Source organism: Gouania willdenowi, chromosome 24 (genome assembly GCF_900634775.1).
Source record: "Gouania willdenowi chromosome 24, fGouWil2.1, whole genome shotgun sequence".
NCBI classification, from domain to species: domain Eukaryota; kingdom Metazoa; phylum Chordata; class Actinopteri; order Blenniiformes; family Gobiesocidae; genus Gouania; species Gouania willdenowi.
Window position 1 is genome coordinate 17,247,817 of NC_041066.1, and position 23,512 is coordinate 17,271,328.

At 37.7% G+C, this 23,512-nt stretch overlaps 1 protein-coding gene across 6 annotated transcripts; it reads left to right on the forward strand.

The window, feature by feature from the left end:
• The first annotated feature begins 6,833 nt into the window (after nucleotides 1–6,833).
• vegfab (vascular endothelial growth factor Ab) lies at nucleotides 6,834–22,093 on the forward strand. 6 transcript variants are annotated; one of them, XM_028439354.1, is made up of 8 exons: nucleotides 6,836–7,466; nucleotides 8,779–8,821; nucleotides 9,552–9,748; nucleotides 11,119–11,195; nucleotides 14,188–14,220; nucleotides 16,936–17,010; nucleotides 18,558–18,701; nucleotides 20,538–22,093. In XM_028439354.1, exons 1-8 carry the CDS (start codon nucleotides 7,413–7,415, stop codon nucleotides 20,554–20,556), a joined length of 642 nt encoding a protein of 213 aa, XP_028295155.1. In that variant the 5' UTR covers nucleotides 6,836–7,412; the 3' UTR covers nucleotides 20,557–22,093. The 6 variants fall into 6 exon arrangements, with proteins under 6 accessions (XP_028295156.1, XP_028295155.1, XP_028295160.1 ...); XM_028439356.1 differs by lacking the exon at nucleotides 16,936–17,010 and having other exon boundaries at nucleotides 6,837–7,466; XM_028439355.1 differs by lacking the exons at nucleotides 18,558–18,701; nucleotides 20,538–22,093 and having other exon boundaries at nucleotides 6,834–7,466; nucleotides 16,936–18,121.
• The last annotated feature ends 1,419 nt before the right edge of the window (nucleotides 22,094–23,512 follow it).

The window sequence follows — 23,512 nt, forward strand, 5'->3', positions numbered from 1 at the left end:
ACTGGTTTCCTGCCAAGATGGTGATGTTTAACGTGCGTCATCGTGCAGCTCCATATACAGGGGAGGCTGTTTATTGTACTCTGAGGGAAATAATCCTTTCATTAAAGTGCACGGCTTGAGATATGCATGTGTATACAAGGAGTCAGCAGAAACAGGGATGCACACGCCGGAACTGTCTCCTCCGTGTATACTGTACCCTTGCATCTCAAGTGCAGAGGCAAACACACACAGCATGAGTCAGCAGAAATGCGAGCTTTAGTGACACTGCTAATGAAACCAGTGTTATCCTTCAATTTAACAACAAAAAAGGCCAAGGAACTCCTCTCAGGAGTGCCTGTGTTGTTATAAGACAGTGAAATCCTCTCCCAGACGTGAAAGTAACTGATTACAAGTATTCACGTTACTGTAATTGAGTTGCTTTTATGAGTGCTTGTACTTTTTTTTAGCCTATTTCTAAATCAGTAATTTTACTTGTACTTAATTACGTTCTAAAAGAAGTAACGATATTTGTTACATTTCTACACCCGACCATTACTGAGTATGTTGAGGTTTCGCTTATTCAGAGATTTTTTAGGAAATGTTTATCTCCCGACATGTTTCGACTGTCAACTGCCAGTCTTCATCAGAGGATTAATATCGCTGTAACTATTACATGGAAGTCAAGTGAAACTTCAAAGGAACCATCAAAGGCAATCAGCAGGACTCCTCTGACGAAGTCATACTGTTCAAAAAGAGGACAAAATTTGTCTCGCTGGAAGCATTACTGAGTAAACTATTATTTTTTTGTTTTAAAATTATCAATGAACATTGTGAATTTAATTGAATTCATTGGTGTTATTTTATTTGAAAAACAATTGTACTTTGTATTTTGTACAAATGCCTTAGTGGAATATACAATTTGTCCAATTTTGCAAGATTATGTTCACACTGACAGCCTTTTATTTTATTTTATTTCGATTTTTGTACGTTGTTTGTTTCTCTTGTGTTAAGTATAGATGAACTATTTTGTTTGAACTGTGTTCCTATTGTAATTTACTGTGTGGCAATTCTGAAAGTTTGTGCTTTGTTTTATCATTAATAATTTGTTAATTGCCATTATTTTTCTCATTTGTCATGTTGTATTCTCTATGTATATTATTACTTTTTACATTTTAGGATGCCTTTTAAAATCTGGCCAGGGACACGAGATGAGAACTAGCCTCTTTTGGCTAACTCTGGCTCATTTAGCATGCCTGTTTATTAGTTTAAAAAAATCAATAAATTCAAATTCAAGATTTTGAATCTTCCTTTTTAGGTTCATACATGAGATAGTTTCTCTATGCACGGAAATTTTACTTTAAAATTTACTTTGATCTCCTGTCATGTTTCGACTGACAACTGTCAGTCTTCCTCAGAGGCATCTACTGATTCCTTATGAGTTCTTTTTCTAAGGAAAGCGTCAAAGCATCAACTGTACAACTTGCATCGTGGCAAGATTTATTCCCAAAAATAAACCAAAAGTAACTAGTAACTTTTACTTTGAGTACTATTTAATTGACCAGTTAGCGGAGCGTCTATCTATTAGCGTTCTCTAAGTACATGCAACATTTCTTCTTCTGCAGTGGGCTTTTGGTCCAGGAGAGGGCAACCCTACTTTATGTAGATATCCAATGTAGTGTCAATTAAATTTTGCTCCATCTTAAAATTAATAAGCAATCAAAGATAAATTAATTCAGGATCATCAGATTTGATTCAGTGCACATTTATTAATCACTAATTTTATTGGGACATTCTAATATATATATATATATATATATATATATATATATATATATATATTTGTTAAACTGAATCCACAGACAGGTGATGTTTGTGTCCGTTTTCACCAAATTTGAAAACAATAGACAAATGAACTAATTATGAGCACATCTACATCATGGAATGATAGTTAGAAATAATATCTTAGAGGTTAAAAGTCTCGAGTTGCATGTTTAGTTTTTTTTTTTTGTATTGCTTTTTTTCTCCGCCATCAAAAATCATGTATTATTCTGGCTAATTTTAGACTAAAGTAACCCCAGGGATTATAGAACGTGATCCAGTAGTTTGATTTTACCAGTGGTGCTTTATATAAATCCATCATGATTAATGCTGAGTTCGTCTTGGTTAACGTATTTACCATTTCTCATTGATTCCCTGTTAAGCAGATGTGTTCGATAAGGTCAAGCTGACAATAGTTTACCCAGTCACCCTTACAGTGTGTTATGTTTGTGCACATACCGATATTGCTGCTTGAAAATTGGTCAATAACAATATGGAGCTGATACGTTATCAGCACGAATCATAAATACTTTTATTACCTATACTTACTTTAAAAAATAAAAAAAAATGTAGTGTGGAATGTTTACTCAAACACAAACAAGATAATTAATGTATTATTAACCAATGAGTTCCATACATTTTAACCATAAACATAAGAATATTCTATATAATTGAATAAAACATGTAAAAAAAATTAATTGAAAGACTAAAAAATAACACTGATCAATCCAATAAAACCAAAAAAATAAATTATTATAGTGCAAGTTAACCACTAGTTTAACTTAAACAGAAGAAAGTTCTACATCTGAATAGAATAAATACAAAAATAAATATCTTTTTTATATACATTTATTTCTTTTGTAATATTATTACTGTTGGATTTGGTGATTTGATATAAAATAAAGATAATAGTGATACATTTGTTTGGTTACTTTAATTAATGGACAGCGACACATATTAAAAGTGTGAAGTTGCCACAAAGTGAGGAAAAGAAAAAAAAGATGCATAAAGAATTGTGATAATCGCTAATTAATCGAATCGTAGCAACCTGAATCGTAATCGAATCAAATCGTGAGGTTCCTTAAATGGCACACTCCTAATATATACACACATATACATAAAATGAAAGTGTAAAATGACCACTAGTTTCATTTAAAAAATAAGCATATTCAACAATTGAATAAAATAAAATTTAAAAAGAAATTATGATACCTTAAACAATAACCTCAATAAATTGAATAAAACAAATGTATTGCAGTGCTTATATATCATAGCTTTTAGATGCAAGCTGATATAAAAACCCTTAGTTTTCAGTTCGATAAAACAGAGGAAATGAAAGAAATGCATAATTCACTCCTGCAGTCCATTTATAAACTCATATTAAGATTACATCAATGTATGAGAGGAATCAGTGACGTGTAGTGGGGGGGGGTAGACCTGTGATGTCTGTGACACACACTAATGGAGCAGCCAATCAGCACACGCTTGCTGCTTTCTCTTTTTATACAGTATCACTGTCATGCTGACGTCCCACAGTCTGTATTATATATTTAATGTATATATTTCTGGTAGGCTGATTTGTATTTATATATGCAGTGAAAATGTAGACTGTTAGGCAGACAGTACCGTGCCTCACAGACAGGGGGCAGTGTTCAGCACTAAGAAGACACAAAACCCAAACTTTAAGATAAGATCAATCATGATTTCCATTTTTTTTTTTTTTTGTCTTGCTTTTTCCTCCACTATCAAAAAACGTGCAATTTTCTAGGCTAATTTTAGAATAAAGTAACCCCAGAAATTATAGACCCTGATCCAGATAGTTTGATTTTCCCCTGAAACTATTAGTCCCTAAACACCACCCTTAAAACCACTAAATTCAACATCAGATCATTCACAATTTCCATTTTGGTTCAGCAAGAGAGATCAGCTAAAAATAATAATAATAAAATTAAAAAACATACACATTTTATTTTATATATATATATATATATATATTTAACCTTATCTTATTGTAAAAGAATAAATAAATAAAAAAATAAATAAATAAATCTTGTTTTTCTTGCTATTAAATTGTTGAAAAATATGGAATGATTAAAACATATAGCTTTTAAAACAACTAAACATTTAAGGTCAAAATTGAAATATAATCAGAATCAAAATGTTTATTGTAAATTACATTCAAACTGGTATCGTTTCACGGTTCAAGGTTTTTTATTGTCATTTTCATGTTTACATAAAAACGAAATCTGTTTCTCGGGACCACAGCAGCATACAAGAAAAGAAGTATTCACTGAAGTATAGTGCAATATAAACACAATAGAACAGAAATAAATCATATGAATACATGATGAAGAAAGAAAGTACACACTATACACACAAGTGCAGTAAAATAAGAGTGTATCTACCATGCAAGGTGGATGTTTCCTTTCTTTTGTTTTTTTAATGCAAGATTATACAATACTGTATATGCAAGAATATTGTCTTACATGATAAAATAGAATAAAAGTACAACTATTTACAAATATAAAATAGTAAGAAAGTAGGGGGATAATGTGTGCACCTGACACCATCAGTCAGTGATGAACCTCACCTCACGTGACTGAGAGGAAAAGCCACACAAATATGTCACGAGAACATGCAAAGCTGCATTTTCCCATGATGCAGCGATGCTACCCAGTCATATTACCACCGGTAATGGTGTACGTGCGGGTTAGAGCGGCTACAGGACAGGAACAGCGACAGTACACTGACTGCTGTGTCACGAGGGGTTTCCGATCCTTTCTCCCGTCATGCCTCACACCCACTGACCAGGCCGACCGCAGGTGGCTTCAGAGCTGGAAGCTGCGCACAAAATCCATTCTGCGGTCAAAACTGACGGAGGAAAGTCACGACGCGCACGCTGACTCCCACTTTTCCGTAAGGCGCGTGCACGCTGCGGCGCGCCGGAGGTGAGGCTCGTGGCAGGAAGCAGACGGTGACGTAGAAAGGCTACGTGTCGTCCTGACACGCACGTACACGCACGCACGCGGTTTCTGCTTTCATGGATACTTGATATTTGGAGCGCGCGCCTTCTAATGACCACGCGGAAAGAAAAGTGTGTCCTTGAAAGAAGAAGAAGAAGAAGAAGAAGAATTTGTCAGTTGTGTCGTTTTCTTAGTTTTCTTTCCTTTTATTGTTAGTTATTAATTGTTATCTTATTTCTCTGATCTGTTATCTGTGTAGATGTGCATTTTTTCATAATGACATATAGTGCACTTTATTTAATCTGTTTTAATTGCTAATTTGTGTTCAATAAAAAGGGGAAAAACAAATAGAAGAAGAAGAAGAAGAAGGTGTGACAGCTCAGGTGACAAACGGAATTGAGCTGTTCGTGCAAAAAAAAAAAAATGCGTTTGTTCGGTGTTGCCAGGTTAGGTTGTTTCACGCGCAAAAAATGGCAGAGAAAATGTAGCTGGTTTGTTATGTTAACTGTTAAACTGTTATCACTACTTAATCTCTAAAGTGTTACATTTCAAATCATCCAAAAGTTGGTAGATAAGTCTAATATTTTCAGTAGGCTATATACTGTATTATGTTAAAGTAATTAACATATAAAGTACTTTGTGCATCATTAAATTGTATGAAGAAAATGTGTTTGTTTGATTGATTGATTGATGTAATATAAAGCCATTGAAATCTGCTCCTATACCAGATTTCTCTCATTTCCCTTTTTGTTTAGACTTCTGTCGTGCTTTTCTCCACATGTTCTTTAATATTGTTTTATTTATGACTATATGGACAACACCAGGGTTGTGTGTAAGAGCTACTTTCCATGTATGTATCTGGAGTTGTTATTATGAGTTCTTATTGTGCATCAGAGCAGCCACAGCCAGCAGGCGGCTGCACCGTTTGCAACAAACGCAAAGCAAGTCATTGGATCCATTGTCTTAAATCACACAGTTTCTGTCTATTGAATGATCTCATCATGGCACGCTGTTTTTTCTCATGGCAGTGATTAAAAATTAGACTGTACCATCCCAAAATCTGAACTTACTCCATCAAGTCTATTCACCGAACTAACATCAGCTTCCGTATATAGGAATATTGAGTAGAATATTCAGCAATGTTTCTTTGAAAAAGGTTTTGTGACAGCTCAAACAATAATAAAATACAATAATCTGCCCCATAAATTTGCACCCGGCACTGACACAGTAAATAATGCTTTACAATGACACATGTAGCCTTTATTTATACTTTAATACTACCAAATACTATCATAATATTAGAGTCCAGATGTCAGATATGTTAGGCTACATCATTATAAGGGGTTTGGTGTGTATTTGATATGTTAAGGTTTCATTTATTTAGACAACTTTTTTTCAGAAAATAATCTCCTGACATGTGCTCCAACTGCCATTGTTCTTCAGAGGCGTGTGCTGATCGCTTTGATGTTTCCTGGATTTCCTCATAATAATTCCATGCAGAAAGTTCATTTTGTCTTATTTTTGAATGTTAAGGTTTAATTTTTTCAGACAACATATGATAGAACCTTTTTTTTTATTGGATTGGTTAAAAATAAACATATTAAAGTATGTATTCATTCATTTTATTTCTGTCCAGGTTTGAGGAATTTTTGCAGTTCATAATTAATAAGTGGGGGGGGGAGGGTGTGTTTGTGCGTAAAGACTCGTTTGCCAGTAATTGTGATTGCATTGTTTCACCAGTAACGTTGATGTAATCAAATCATTAGGTCAAGCTTCAGTAAAAGCTGCTATTAGGTCGATGCAATCCCTGAGTGGCTGATGAAAGACGGGAGTGAAATTTCAGCATCGGCCAAGTTGATGTATATTTCATTATTAAATAAAGGCCAAATGGATGCCCAGAGCACACTGACCTCTACTCATATAAATATATAAAAATAGATTTTACAGCACTACGTTTGGACTCATCACTTTTTTTTTTTCTTTTCTTTTTTTTTTTTTTTTTTTTAATGACTTGGGAATAAATCAGCCCACAAAGGACACACCCTTTTGTAATTGTTAACCAATCATCCACGTCTCCGGTCCTCGGCAGCCTGTGCACCACTGACTCCCACATTATGGAGACGCACACACACGTAGAAGGACACACTCTGCGTTAACGGAGGAAGCACACAAAGTTTGTGCCTGTCAGCGCCTTCTGTCTCCACCACTCAACGCCATCCTGGTCTATTGCGCACAAGGAGAGAAAAAAGAAAAGAAAAAAGGCTGCAAGTTTTGCAAATGGACAGACGCTTGGAGACGAACATGGGATTATTGTAATGTGGATTCCACTGCAGGAGAATAAAGATCTGCGGCGGAACAATGTGAGGAGACGTCCTGCGTCTTGGATTCTCGTGTTTCTGGATATCTTGAAAATCCTTGGAAACAGTTGAGAATAAAAGTGAATCCATAAAGGATTGTATGCTCCAGCCTTGGGACCAGCATGGATTTGCCGCTACAACCCCCGGCCCCTGATCACAGAAGTTGAAGCCGCGGTTCATTTGGTGCCGTTTGTTGCGCCTCTTGTTGTAAACTTCATGTGTGAGAACAAATTGCCACATTTGGCCACCTGAATTTTTAAACCTCGTCTTGTCTGTTGTTTGGATTTCCAACACCATGAACTTTATTGACAGTTTGACTCTATTATTTTTGACGCTGTCAGCTGTCAAGGTGAGTGCGCAAAGCAAAGAGAAGCCGGGGGGGGGAAAGGGGAATATATCGACCTTATCTTGCTGGTCATTTGTCTGTAGTTTGTCCTTGTCTTTCCTTGGGTAGGTCACAGCTTGTTTGTATTGTTTTTGTTTTTAAACTCAAACGTTGAGTGTGTTTTTAGTGGATTTGTAAAGACATTGCGCAAAAGCTGCCAGCTGGGCATAAACGTACCGGACAGAGGCAGGTGGTGCGTCTTTTTCCACTGCGAATGTGGAGATTGTAATCTTGTATTGAAGTTTTGCACAGGGCCTGCTTCTGGATATATTATTACGCTTTAAAGGCACAGAGGCTGATTTCTGAAATAGGACTGGTGCGCAATGAGAAGAGCCACTCCAGCACCGAGCGCACAATGAATTGTTTCCATGTTATTAATCAAACAAGCAAAAGGTTCAATACTTTTTTTTTTTTTTTTTTTTAAACACCACTAAAATCATAATTTTCAGGAACACGATTGGACTTTGCAAGATTATGTCCAACAGCACTTTAAAAGGGGGCATTTTAGATTCTCTGGCGCATCTAATCTCTAACATAATAAAGTCTGAACCCTCACCAGAGTCCAGGAAACGATTGGTTCTGAGTCACTTGTTGGTTTTTCCTCTCTGTAACAAAATCGAGGACTTGTCATTATCATCACTAGGGTTTAGGAGCTGGTGTTAACACCCGCTCAACACGAGACATTATGTGGGGCTTTGGAGTGGAGGGGCCGGGGTCTCACAGCCTCTCACGCCACCAGAAAAGGGGGAGGAGACTGTGCACAGCAGAGCCTTTAAACATAATTCAAGGAAAGGATTTTCTTCTTAAAAGCACTTTTAACAGCATTATTAGTCAGATATTGCACTCTCTGTTGGTGTCAGTGAAGAATCATCCTCATGTCTGCGCGCGTCGTGCGTAAAAAGCGAATGGATGGATGCCAAAGCGTCCTGTGTGGCTTTACTGGCGTGGTGACAGCTCCAGAGCCGCTCCTGACAACTCAGCTGAGTGAAATGTGAAAGTTTTTCTTACAAGAGTGAGTGATTGGTGGCGCCCAGCAATGTAGCCACACTTTAACCAACATTTAACAATAGGAAATAAGTCAACTGTCTGTTCTCAGCAGCCTCTGATGATAAGACACGCCGTGGGTTTTTTCAATTCTGGCAACGTGTAACTGAAACGAGTCCAAATGCAAACATAGCTTTTTGCACAACTGTGGTTAACTAGAGGGCATGGGGAAGCTTTGTCAGTCCTTGCACAATTTACTCTTTCTGACAGCATGCATCTCTTCCTTTTGCAGAGTGCCCACATACCTAAAGAAACGGAGAGAGGTCCACATGCCGGTAGGTGTCCCACAGGGCACCGTGGGAATCCAGTCTGCCGCTGGGCTCCCTTGGTTGGGCACACAGCCACAGAGAAAGCAGTTTCACCTTGATATTAGAAGAAAGCTATCGCCTCCTTGTGGACACATTTGTAGCATTCCCTAACAAATGAGTGAACCTCCAGATACTTTTTTATTTATTTCTAAAAGAAATGAACCAGTACCAATTTTAAATCACACAGAATAGCATTCCTGCTTTGTTGAGGTTTAGTTGGGGAGATGTTATGGTGACCAGGCTCTTTTAAAGAAAGGAATGTTATGTTACCCCCTTGGACTACAATTTCACTTTTGCACAATCCAAGCATTGGCCAATGTAATCTGGACAATCAGAAGACTAACTCCATGGTATTGTTTAGGCATGTTATGTGTTGTTTGGCTTTCTGGAGAGCTTTCAGGCTAGGCTTGATTTAAGTTCACTAATACTCAGGGTGGATGTTTGGGAAATGCTGTCTGTGTGCTTCATCTCACTCAACTCTCACAAGGACAGAGAAAGAAACTAACTGTAGGCAAAAGTACACCAGAACCAATCCCTGACACAAATATAACAACTATAAGACGCAGCTAATGTAGTTAAGATACTGTATGACTGCTTGACTGTCTCACCCGTCTGTTTCTTTGTGGGGTTTTTTTAACAGTATTTTTGATATTTGATCTGGTTTAACACTGTCCTTTGTGCCTCTTGTGTCTCCCAGTGATCCCTTTAATGGAGGTGTACAATAAAAGTTTGTGCAAGCCTCGGGAGCTGCTGGTGGAGATTCTACAAGAGTATCCGGAGGAGGTGGAGCACATCTTCATACCGTCCTGTGTGGTGCTGACGCGATGTGCCGGCTGCTGCAGCGACGAGATGTTACAGTGCATGCCAACGTCCAGCTATAACATTACAATGGAGGTCAGCAGCATCACTTGGAGATGTTATGTCAACTTAAAAAACATAAATTATGATTGCAACGTTAGATGTCCAAATGTCCAAAACTCGTATTAAAATCCTTTCTGCCAATTCAACTGAACAAAGCTGTAAGGCTGATTAGGTGAGACCTTTGGGCAAAAATAACACTATTGTTAATTTATTTGTAGTATTCGATACAAAAGCGGTGCTGTTTTTTATTATTCACCTTTGGCCTCCATCACTCGTCCAAAAAAAAAAACATGTTTCAGCGAACAAGAAACCAGCATCTATGCTTGTGTTCCAGTGAGTTTTATTCCTTGATATCTTAATTCCAGTTTTTTTTTTAGATGCTCTTCCACTCTGACTTTAAAACACATTAGTCCTGCTTATTAGTGTTGTACTCAAGACCACACTATACGAGACCAAGACTAGCTAGAGACCAGAATGCACCGACACCAAGACTTTTGGGGGTCGAGATCAAGTCTAGACCAAGACCATGCATAAAAACCTATCTGGAAAACCTTGACAAGGTTGAACAGTTTAAGAGAATTCTGTCTTTATTTCTTTTAGATACATTTTAGCAGACAAAACTAAATGATTTTTTCCAAAGCACAACATGGAACATCTCAAACCCTGACAAATTCTTTCAACTAAGTTCTTACAAAAAAATTCCTTGCATGTATTTAAAATCCAGTAATAAGTTCAGAGTTATTTTAAATATCAGAAAAATTATTATTTGTCAGGTGAAAAAGGCCTAAAGTGTGTGTTCAGAGGTGTTTCTAACTAGAACTAGGATGGAGTCATGCGTGAGTTTTTGCAGATGTCTGACACATTAGGCACTGGAAAATATTTCAAACAAAGCAGAACAATCAGTGAGCTAACTAAATGTTTAAGTCATTATTATCACATTAATGAAGTTGAAGTAAAGCAGATCAGAGTACAGTGTTAGTCTCGATTGGTCTTGATGGAAAATCCAGAGTCCGGCCAGGCCGAGACCAAGGCAAGACCAAGTAAAAATGCCCTTGAGTCCGAGACAAAATCAAAACCACCAAAATGTGGTCACAACACCGGTCTTGAGTGCTCCAACACTAGCACAACCCTCTGACTTTTAGACACATTAGTCCTGCTTATTCTTCACCTTCAGGTGTCCTCCTCAAACATAGCTAAAGGAGCAATTGGGTTTTTCTCCATCTATCAAGAGTTGGTTGGCTGGACATGGTGGGAGTAGAACCTCACTGAGAACATCATCATTCAACATTTAGGTTTATTTATCATCTGCCAAATTAAACATCAAAACCTTCTCGCTTCATGAAATCTGAGATCTTTTCACTTTCCATCATGTAACCATTTTTTTTCTTCTTTTTCTCTTGCAGATCAAAAGAATAAAACCCCAAAGACAACAAAATGATATTTTCATGAGTTTCACAGAACACAGCGCATGTGAGTGTAGGTAAGAATCATTCGCACTAACACCAGCCACCACCGCAAATCACTGCACCATTGTGTACTATAGAGCACAGATGTTATGTGAACGCATAGTGTTTTGAGTCTGGGCCCTGACACATTTGACAGATGCGCATCGTGTTGATCCTGATCTTATCTTTCTCTGCTTTTACTTCACTTTATCTTTTTTTAAAAAAAAAGTCCAGAGCAGGTTTGGACACATCACTGCAGACATCCTCCATGTTGTTTAGATTTATCGTCATACCATCGCAGCGCTGCAGTGAAGGAGACTCTTTTTGATTGAGTGCAGAGATACATTAAGACTTTCTGAGGTCATGCTTGGAGTTATATGGGCATGATTGCTTTATAATTGCTGATCTTTGGGATAGATTGTGTAGCTCCTCTTTGAGGCTTGTCATGGAGATCATCAGTAAGAAGATCAGTGTTTACTGCTTTGTTTGGTGCTGATTTTGCTACAGTTTGATCAAAAACACTGTTCCACTAAAGAATCAGTAAGTTTACCTACTGAGCATGTTGTATTCTTTTAGTTCTTCAGATGTCACTTGTTTGACAAATCAAGCTGTAACCAGTGTTCATTTTGACCGCAAATTAGTTTTAGTCATAGTCTTTTGACTAAAATGCCAAAATGTAGTCGTCAGGACTATTTCAGTTATAATAATGACAATAATGACTTAGATTTATATAGCACTTTTTTTGTGGAGACTCAAAGCGCGTTTAGAGAATCCATTATTCATCCATACCAGTCATACCGGTGGTGGTAAGCTACATTGTAGCCACAGCTGCCCTGGGGCATACTGACAGAAGCATGGCTGCCATATCGCGCCTACGGCCCCTCTGGCCACCAACATTCATGCACAATTCATACCTATATTCATACAAGGCAATATGCGTAAAGTTCCTTGCCCAAGGACACAACGACAATGGCTTGAATAGAGTGGGATTCGAACCCCCAACTTTTATAGTCTAGGTTTAATCAACTAAATTACTTTTTTTTTTTTTTTTTAAGATTTAACGACCATTTATCAACATGATATGGGATGGTATTAATGTTTGTGACCAATGCGTAAGACCATATGATTACATGAGTTCTGATTGGATTTTGTCCCATGTGACGAAATTATAGTTTTGTTTTTATTAGCTGACAAAAACATAAATATATTTTGATAAAGTTTTCATCAACACGTGATTTAAAAAAAAAAAAGAAAAATTAGTCATAGTCTAGTTATTGTCACTTTAAAGTAATTAGTCGACGAAAACTTTTACTCAACAACATTAACCCTGGCTATGACGCAGTGTTTCAGAATTGACGTGCGTAATTATGTTTAAACGTTCAGGGAACTTGGATTGAGAAGCAAAAAGCGGTTTTGACTGCGAGGCCCCTGACGTGTTGTCAGTCACCAATGTTTGAGTTTACCAACATTTACCAGTTTCCCAGGAAAGAGGCGTCAGGGTTCAGCTTGTCAAACCTCTGACCTACTAAAAACCTGCCTCTTGAACTTTGTGCTGTTCTGATGACAATTTATTTCTACGCCCATTTAGCTACAAACCTTCAGAATCTGTGCTCTTTTTGAAGCTCTAAAAATTCATCCACTAAGGGAATTTCTTTTTAAAGTAATGATGGAATAAAAAGAGCAAAACTTGAAGCACTTTAAGGAATGCTTATGATGATGCAACATCACCGAGTTAATGTAGCCACAGCAGTGTGAACAACAATACAACTTAATAACTGCTATTAGAGAGACACATCAGACATGTTTATACTAAATAATAATTGGATGGGTGTGTATTCATTGTGTAACTTGGCTTTCAGCACCTTGTTCTACAATGTTCCATTACTACCTTAGAGGTAACACGTATTTGTTACTTTCTGGTGTAATGAGAAAATTACAATTGAATTATATTAACAGTGCCAATTTTGATTTCTTTTGACTAAAATGCAACTCAGTTTTAGTCAAAATTTGGTCATTTATAGTCTATAGTTTTAGTGAACTTAATGACAGTAAGATTATAGTTGACTAAATCATTACACATATAGTAGACTAAAAATAAAGTATTAGAATTTATGGATATTTTTCAAAAAATTGAATTACCATTTATTGAGATGATATTCAATGGTATTAAATACGCACAGAGAGATTTAATGTGATCAATGTTTAAAACCACATGATCACATGAGTTCTGATTGGATTTCGACCCATGTGATGAAATGATAGTTTGTTTTTTCTTAGTCGAAGAAGACATCAATATATTATGATGTAGTTTTGTTAACTTGTTTTTTTTTTTTTTAGTTAGTCATCGTCAAGTTATTCTCACTTAAAAACATGTAGTCGACGAAAACTATGACGTAATATTTCAGTCAACAACATCAACACTGTATTGTAAGATATGTGGACGTGTGTGTGTGTGTGGTCCACTGCAATGACGAGAGCATGTTTAGAACACGTGATCAGCTGTATATACAGTATTAGTTTGGTATACTATTTAATGTATACACACACACACACACACATTGAAATGTTGCATCAGCCTGTCAAACAGAAACGTAGCCAAGAACTCCCAACTTTCTGGAAGGAAACGTTGTTTCCTAACACTTTTGGCTGATTAGGCCTTAATGTGTGCCAGCGCATTGATTGCTTTTAACTGCCACCAAGTGAAACTGTCAGATATACAAAACGTGAAAACAAACCTGTCAACCTTTCGGGTGCTTGTCAGAATTCACGTGTGTTTTGTTTTTTTTCTCAATTAAGCCACGCTCTGTTGTGTAATACACTAGTTTGTGTTCCCTGTACCAGGGAAAGGTAAAGTGAAAGCTTGTTTCCTTTTGGTTCTTCGGGAAAGGACAATGACGTAACCGGATTTGAAAGGAGTGATGAGAGCCGCCTTTGGACTCTGATGATCCTGATGATATGTATCTGTTTACCAGGATGAATTACCTGCTGTGATCTGATGTCTTGTTGCTTTGTCCCGTTGCTTTCCAGGTTAAAGAAAGAAGTGAAAGAACAAAAAGAAAAGTGAGTACAGCCATCTCTCTGCATGGTGACTTGGGTACTGAATGGGAATCAATAGAGATTTAATCTTGTACCTGTTTTGCTTTCCGAGCAAACATTCACTCTCACTCTTAGTCTGACATGTTACATCACAGCCTCCTTTTGTTTAATTGATCGACTGAGATTGCTCCATTTCCTTCATCTCTCTCCCACATACACAAACACTTAACACTGATAACTGATTAAAAGCTAAATTAAAAAAACCAATTAAAATTCTTTAGTCGTGTGCACAGTTCATCGCCCTGCTTTTAGGAGATATACAAACTCAGGGAATACCAACTAATGTGAATAAGTCACCCTCGCTGAGGCCAATGGCCTCTCCACGCTTGTCCTTTACACCTTCCCTCCCCTTTTCTATCTCCTCTTTGCATTCCTGTCCTATTTTCTTTACAATTTACATCCCACTTAACTTCTGTTCACCCTCTTTCTGACTGCTCAGCTACAGATAACAGTGTTTTTGAAGGCCTGTAAAACTTTTGTGTTTATGAGCCCTGCTTGTGTGATCCTCCCTTTCCATGCTACAGAAGTCAATAATGGCAAGGGTCGTTAAAAACTCAGTAATCCTCCTTCTGCTGGTAGCTGTTAATATTTTTCCAATGCGGGGTTGCCATTGGTTGTTTTTTTGATTTTATGCCAGGTCATCTGTTGTATAGATAAGAGTCAGCTTTGAGGCCTTTTTCTCTTTAACCTTGCTTTAACTGTTTATGAGTCTGCTTTTGAAAGGCATGCTTGTTCAAAGTGACAGTTTTTGGGTCGTTCGACTTATTTTTCTGATTGTGGTCATGGTTTAACTCTAGCTGCTAACCTTTTTTGTATTGAGTCTGTCAGGGTGCATTATCCCACTACTGCTGTGAAACTGGTAACCTGTCCAATAAGCTGGAAAGTTTCATTCATGTCATTTTTTTCTTGAGCCAGTCTTTATTTATCCTTTTTTGCATTTTGTTGCTCCTTAAGAGGAAAAACCCAAGACATTTTAATGGATCAAGTGTCACGTCAACAATGTCAGTCTGACAAGTCGGTCACTTATCTTGTACCTCAAACTTTTAGTCACAACTTTCCAGTGTCACAGTCGGCACACTTCACAGATTGTTGCCGTTTGTTGAATATTCCTGATTTCATGAGGATGAACTATCGGCGTTCTCTCCCTGATTATTCACGAGGCAGCATCATCAGCCCAAATATGCTTCTAGCATATGCCCCGAGTACAGCCGAGCTAACGTTCCCACCAGCAGCTGTGTGTCTGGTCTGTACTCACTGTTAAACATTTGCCAACATTCAGTGCTGTGCTGCGTTCAGGTAAAAAAACCTGACCTTTGCATGAGTGCATGCCTACTGAGGCCTTGCGCGTCAGCAAATTCACTGATTCCTGACACTAAGTTTCACTGTGACCCTCAGCGGATGCATATACTGCACAGGTGGACATGATTTATCTAAATTAGTTTCCTTTAATGGAAACTCTTATCTGGTTTGGCTGGAGATCATGCGTTCAGGCCCTGTTGTACCCAACTCAGTCTAAGAGGCTTCCTAGTATAAGCAGCAATAGAGGGATCATAATGCTCTGCAACAAATGTAGCAGTAATGAAAGAGAAAGAAAAGGTGCAGAATGTACTGTTCTCTAAGTCACTTTGTGCTCAATTCCCTCCCTCTGTTTAGTCCGCTAATACCCTCTTGTTGTTTCTCACTATAAAAACAAAAACATGTCATGGTTGACATGTAAACAAACTAACACCCTGGGATTTGCTAAATTAGCGTTCACACCTGCCAAACCAAGTGGACTATCTAAGAAGATGATTCCAGAGTGTTGAACGCAAACAATGCTACTCATTTAATTAAACTCAACTTTCTCCCCTAGCTAATTAGCGAATGTTCGCTAATTTTAGCTAACCTTTCACTGCTGTAGATTCACATTTGACCCTGGGTTTTGCCAAGTGAGTGTTCACACCTGCCAAACCAAGTGGACTATCTATGAAGATGATTCCAGAGTGTTGAACGCTTGCAATGCTACTCTTTTAATTAGACTCAACTTTAATTCCTAGCTAATATTAGCTAACCTTAGCTAATTAGCAAACAGCCAAAGTTGAGTCTAATTAATGAGAAGCATCGCGTGATTTCACACCAGTGTTGTTTAGTGCTTTAGCTCTCAGCTAAAGTTGCAATGCTGCCCATTTAATTAGACTCAACTTTCTCCTCTAGCTAATTAGCTTATGTTCGTTAATCTTAGCCAACCTTTCACTGCTGTAGATTCACATTTGACCCTGGGTTTTGCTGAGCGTTCACACCTGCCAAACCAAGTGGACTATCTAAGAAGATGATTCCAGTGTGTTAAAAGCGGACTAAACAACACTGGTGTGAAAGCACACAATGCTGCTTATTTAATGAGACACAACTTTAGCTCCTAGCTAATTAGCTAATGTTGGCTAACCCTTCACTGCTGTAGATTCACATTTGACCTTTAGCCATGTGCATAGGGTCTACACACGCGTTCTCATGCCTTTCTCATTATGTAAATCCACTCATTTTAATTTGACACACTTTAGCTGACTGATTTGATTTTTTCATGTTGTTAATTCATGTTAAATGACTAATAATCAGATCCCAGCACACACACACTACCATATTTGTCGTCAGTTTCTCAGGCATCTTCTCTTTTTTTGCGTTGTTGTCTTGTCTCTCTTGCAGAAAATCCCGAAAGGTCAAGGGTAAAGGCCTAAAGAGAAAGCGAAAGAAAAACCGCGACAAAACAATTCATGATGCGTATGTCAGCTCCGCCTTCTCCACCTACCTGCACTTAAGTGTTGCGCTTCTTATAATTAAACTAATTTGGGAGGAACTCTTTTGCCCCTTTTAATAAACATGCACACCTTACTGACCCTCAGCCACGACAATTAGCATGTAGCTTCTCGTCTGTTGTCCTCAATGTGTCTCAGTAGCCATGCTGTGCTAGCCTCCACATTTAAAAATGTCCCTTTTTACACTGCCTTGTTCTGTGAATGTGCGGTGACCATATTCTACCTCTTAAATAATCGATTATTTTCATCAAATCCTCATAATTGTCCTCTGATTCCGGTCAGATCTTCACAAAGTAACAGTTTTACTTAGCAGTTGTTGAGTTTTGTGATCGTTTCCATTAATGTGTGCCAGAAATGGAGCGACCTGATGTTTAGAATGATTCATACAATGTGTCAGACACTTTTAATGAAAATAATGGATGCGGCTTGAAGAGAATTAACTAAACACAGCTCAGCTAAAAAATGGCTGTTAACTAAAGCCTAAAGCAACTTGTAAAACAGATCCCAGCTCCACCAGCATGGCTTTGCAGACTGGTTTGTACTCTTCTGGTATCTTGTGCTGGGATCACCAGGATTGTAATCACGCTCTCGTGTTCAGTGTTGAGTCTGTGCTACTTTGCTGTGTCTCGTACCCGTCTCTCTTTCCCCCTTTTTGCTCTTTTCATCTTTTACAAACTGGCTTTGCTTTCCTCTGCTTAATGCTGGTACTCCTTATGTAAAGTGAAGAAATAGGTGATGGCTATCTATTGCTTTTGTTTTCTTCCTGTACAGTCTTTGTTGCATTGTTATGTTTGTCTTTAATTCCATAAAAAAAACAGATATTTTTATGTGCATTTGTAAAAAAAAAAAAAAAAAAAAGATGTACTTTGGTGCCTATACTGTGAAAAAACTGCTGTCTGTATTATTATGTAATTTGTTCATTTAGCTGTCAGTGGGCTTTTATCGCGGCACAAAAAAGAAATGTTAAGTAGACACTTTTTCCAGCCAGTGATTAAAAAAAGAAGAAAATCATGTTTCTGTGGGATAGATAGTCTTTGGATTTTGATCAATAAAGTGAAATCTTTACTGAAGGTGCAACAAACAGACCCTTGAGTCTTTTTTTTTTTTTTTTTTTTTTTTATCTCAAATCGTCTGCTTAAGAAAAAATGTGAGTACGATGTGCTGTCAGTGAGTCAGAGTTCACAGCTGCTTTATGCTGGTTTATGTTGCATGTCACACCTAGCCTGCAGCATGTCTAACACATACGAGGCATTTGTAAACGAACCATTGGTTGGAGTGTGTCGAGGATAATCTCGCTGACTCAATGGGCTGCTTGCTCTGTGCAAACCTCTGTGCAACACGACACAAGTTTCACAAGCGAGGACAGCTTAGCAGTGTTGTGGAAGAGCAAACGGCAGCATATGAAAGGGCTGACCTGAAGGTGACCTCACTTAAAGGTGGCGATATTACATTGTGATAATCCGTGCTCTCCCTCTTCCTTCCCCATCTCTTTCTGTCTGTCTGTCTGTCTAGTGTGTGTGAGCCGTGTTGTGAACATTGCTCAGAGAGGAGAAAGCGTTTGTTTGTACAGGATTCTGTAACCTGCCGCTGCTCTTGCAAACACACGGACGCATACTGTAAAGAACGTCAACTAGAGCTCAACGAAAGGACCTGCAAGTGAGTGCAACCAGTGAATGTGACCATCCACCATCTAAGTTATAGGCTATGATCTGTTGTTACAGTGATATTACATTAATTGAATATGAGCTACACGTTGTCACATTGCCCTTGAAGCATAAGGACACTAACACTCTGATTCTGTTTGATGTTTTTGTCCTTGATCTGTAGGAAGCAATCCTCTTCCTTATTTTGCAATACCTAAAACATGGAATTATGCAAGTGTCGGTTCAGACTGTAATGTACCACAGATTACAGTTAAAACGAGCTCTCACAGCGAAAAACCTTCACCAAGCACCAACTATCTTCTTTGCCAGATATTGGCAGCTATCTGGATCAGTGATTCTGATTATGGTATACCACAATCATTCACAGTTTAAACTACTGTACAGTCAGGAATTGCTATCCCCATCACTATCGATGCAGTAGGTCCAAATACATGGAGCGTCCCCACTTTTCCAAAAAATTACGATGAAATGCTCAACCTGAGCCGATCCGGATGAAACTCGGTGGGGTAATTGAAGAACCAACCTGACATAACTACGCCAAATTTAACAAAGATCGGTCAATTAGGAATGGTTTTTACGAATGTTAAGAGACAGTGTTTTTTTTATTTTTGAAACTGATCTATAATCAGTATATTGGTTTGGATCCCCTCCAAGATTTAACTAAATCTTTCATGGCGTAAGTTCTATCTTTGGTTAAAATTTTGTAAAAATCCGTGAAGTACTAATGATAACAGTCCAACAAACAAATACATAAATAAATAAACACTGGTGAAAATATTTAACAAATGTCATGCCATTCAAAATTTAAGTAAAAAAAATGTTGACAGAATTACTAATGGTCATACTCAGCTCATATTTATTTTGTCTCTTCTTTATTCATTGCTCTAAAGGAGCACTTGAAAATTTGGTCCTATACATTAAGTAAGAGGTCATTTACTTGAATTCTCCTTCTAAAAAGTATTTTTTATTATTCATTGCGGTAATAGATTGTGCTACTCTCCTCAAGCCTTTGCAATGTTTTTAGAAATGCTCCATAAATCATTTGGACCCTAGCATCATTGAAACTAAAGGGAGGACATTTTCAAAATAATCCCCAAAGGCATCATCATTAATGAATTTTATTATTTTTATTAATACAGTCAGAGAAGTATCCTTCAATCTGTTTAATAGCATCTAATTATAATGTTGATGTGAACAAATATTTCCTGTCCTAAAAATACTTAAAAGAAAAGAACCAAGTCTGAAGTCACAGTTACATTTGACCTCTGGTCCATAAATCAGATCCAGGTTTTTTAGTAGAGTATAATACGCTATGTATGAGAAGTTACGGATGAAAAGAATCAATAGTAATGCTAACAAGATAGAATATTACCAAAAATCGATAAGGCCACAGCAACTTCGACTTTCAACCTTTACAAACACAAAAACCTAATCAGGTCAGCCTTGATTGAAATTATAGGAGTGTCAACATTTGAGTGGGAATCCTTTCAATTGCAATGAGAATGATTCAGTGTCAAGAATACGTGAGGGCACACCGGCCTTGAACTTTGACCTTTGGCTGACACAGCCCAATTGGTTTATTGATTGAATAGGATTACCCAAGTGGACCAAATTAAAAACACATTTGTATGATGTATGGCCAGATCGGTCCAAACGTAATGACACGTGTTCAGCTCGAGGCAAAGACCCTTGTTTTAGTTCCACTATTCAAACCATGATCCCAGTTCCTACATGCTGTATCCAGTGGCTAGCTAACCAGTTTCTGCGTCAGTGGTGAAAGCAGATGCCATCGCTCACCGACCGCTCTTTTTCTTTTCTCCACCCTCAGATGTGACAACCCGAGATGAGAGAGGAGAAGCACCAGACGTACAAGATGAAGGAATATTCTCGAGATATTTCACAGCACAGCACTTTGACCTTTGAACCCTAAGCTCTTCTTTTGTGTGGAAAGCATTCCCCTTTATCTGACTGCGAGAGAATGAACGTTTCCTTCCACTGTACATCTGTGTGTGTATATATAGACCATAACAAAAGAGAAAAAAGGGTACAGAATTGTTATGCTGCTACAAATACAAAGTAACTAAACCCATCGTTTGAATGAAAGCTACGTAAATAGCCGACATGTGGTTTTTATTTCTAACAGGCTTGTGATGCAAGTGTAGTCTTATTGTCGATACATGTATGCAATTACTTCACTGGATACAAGGCGACTGCGGTAGCGACTAGCAACTATTACAGTCGAGATCTCTCAACACAAGACACTGTTAAAGGAGCAGATGTGGAAGAGGACGTGGATGGGCTTCCCTGTGTGAACTGATGGACACCCAGCATGAACATTTGCTGACGGACTACTTCTGAGACAAGGACGATGTTGTTTGGACAGATTGTTGAATCTGATTTCACCTCTTTTTCCCCTGAGGACAGTATGAGACGGATACAGACGTTTCTACGATGTCACCACAACAATCGGAGGAAACTCTTTCACTTCTAAAGGGATACCCGTCGTCAGCATAGCGTGTTGCTATGTCCTATGAGAAAAACCACTGAAATTATTCTATACTGTAGTTTAATTCCATTTGAAAACCTGTGCCTCATGAAATGTACTGAGAAATCTTTCAAGTGCTTTTAAATTATTTGTGTGTCCTTTTTTCCGCAGAGGGGGTTGTCAAAGTAGTTTTTTTAGATGATGAACTCAACACAGAATCCTGTGATTATACGTCCTTTCTCTGTACATATTTAGTATCACTCTATGCCATAGTCCATATTAGATAATTTATGTTTTAGAGTATTTTTCAGTATTCATTCGTCTACCAATATTTAATTTGGTCTATTTATGTATGCAGTGTTATGTACCTGTGACGGTCCTTTTCTCCCTCCATGTGTAAGGTCCCTGATGGCTCCTGTCAGCATGGACAACTCTGTGCTTTTCTACAAAGCAACAATCAAAAAGACGATTTGTAACATTCCCCGAACGGATCCCTTTCACCGACGCCTCATCATCGACCTCATTTGTTCTCATGTGCGTCGCCCCTCATCCTTGTGTGTACATGTGCGATTTGTGCATCTAAGTGTAGCCGTTACTAGGATATGTTCAAGTATTTCAGGTAGTAGCAGACCTTGGTTTTGTCCATCGTGCAAGTTGCAAAAACAAGTAAACAACTGCTAGCAGCTCAATGTACGTCACCAACACATCACCACGTCCACTATTTTAAAATCTGGGTAACAGCTTTGTTCTTCCTGCCATCATTCTAGAGCCTTTATTGTTAGGGTTGTTTTTGTGTGTGTGTCCTCCTCATTATTACCATGTTTTCTGTGTCTATGTAAAACAGTAAAGCATATTTATTTTCAAATCATATTGTTTTTTTATAAAGTAAGAAAAAGGTTGCTGTGTTGTGAATGTTATAATTCCAAAAGATTAAACCAGGTGACAGATATATATATATCAATATATATTTCTTAACAATTCTGTGCATTAAACTGAGTATTACCATCATATTTCAACACAGAAGTGACATTCTCCAATAAGAAACTGACAAACAACTTCCTGGAACATCTAGTTACATCTTAGTAACACAAGATTACCAAGAGCTTAAAGACAAAAGTATAATACAAGGGATCGTAATTAGATTTTCATGTAGATGCATTTAATTTAATCTAATTTCATTTATTTATGTGACTCGGACCATGTTTACATGGTATAGAGCAGTGTTTCTCAAAGGCAGTGGCTATCTGTTAAGCTGCCGTATCAATAAACCAACATTCTATCTGTACGCAGCGCTCCTCACTGGCCAGTTTAGGTCACGTGACTAAGACTAAACCTAAACGTAAACCTAACCCTAACCGTAACCATAAGACGCTACGTATGTGTACTTCAGTGCCCGTACCAATAGCATTGGGGGTTGTCCATATGGCAACCGTACGAATAGACACTTTCTTTCTCAAATGGGGGTATGTGCACCCTCAGTGGTATGTGATGGCGCCGCAGGGGGTACTTGAGAGAAACAAAGAGGACAATTAACAAATAATGTCAGTCTTGGTCCCACCCCAGACAACTATAGAAATAAATATATTCAGGAGCCACTAAATTAGTGTTTTTCAACCTTGGGGTCGGAACCCCATGTGAGGTTGCCTGGAGTTTGAATGGGGTCGCCTAAAATAGATTTTTGAAATGTTAAATGTATTTATTTATTTTTATTATTAAAAACAACACAATCTTAAACAACTGTATTTCTATACTTTCAGGTTGTAAAATAAAAATCTAGTTCAACTAAAATGCAGTAAAACTTTTTTTTATCTGAGCTCAGACATAATCAAAAACTAATTCTAGAAAAAAATGTCTTTGGGGTCGTCAGAAAGTCTTCTTATCAAAATGGGGTCACAATCCACAAACGGTTGGGAACCACTGCACTAAATACTTTCTTTCAATTCAATTCAACTTTATTTGTGTAGCGCAAATTACAACAAAGTCATCTCAATGCGATTATCAAAATATGAAATTCATAATAAAAAAGAAAAAAACCAAACAATGTGGCCATACCATCCTGTCAGGTCTGGTTAGTAGTTGGATAGGAGACCACTGAGAATTCCAGGTGCCACAGTGGGGGAATTCTTTCTCATTCTTGTACTTGTTCATTCCATCATAATGCTCTATAGTTGTTTTTAAATAGTTTTCTAAGAAAAATTTTGTAGTCAAACAAAGGGGTACTTGAACATACAATTAAAATAATGGAAAAATGGCACATGGCATACAGTTTATATAAAAAGTCTACACACCTCTGTTCAAATGCCAGGTTTTTGTGATGT

Excerpts from the sequence above, each read along its gene's own strand:
- vegfab (XM_028439354.1), top strand. The coding sequence starts at position 7,413 with ATGAACTTTATTGACAGTTTGACTCTATTATTTTTGACGCTGTCAGCT. Across the intron at positions 8,822-9,551 it reads GGAGAGAGGTCCACATGCCG|TGATCCCTTTAATGGAGGTG; the intron begins GTAGGTGTCCCA and ends TGTGTCTCCCAG. Across the intron at positions 9,749-11,118 it reads GCTATAACATTACAATGGAG|ATCAAAAGAATAAAACCCCA; the intron begins GTCAGCAGCATC and ends TTTCTCTTGCAG.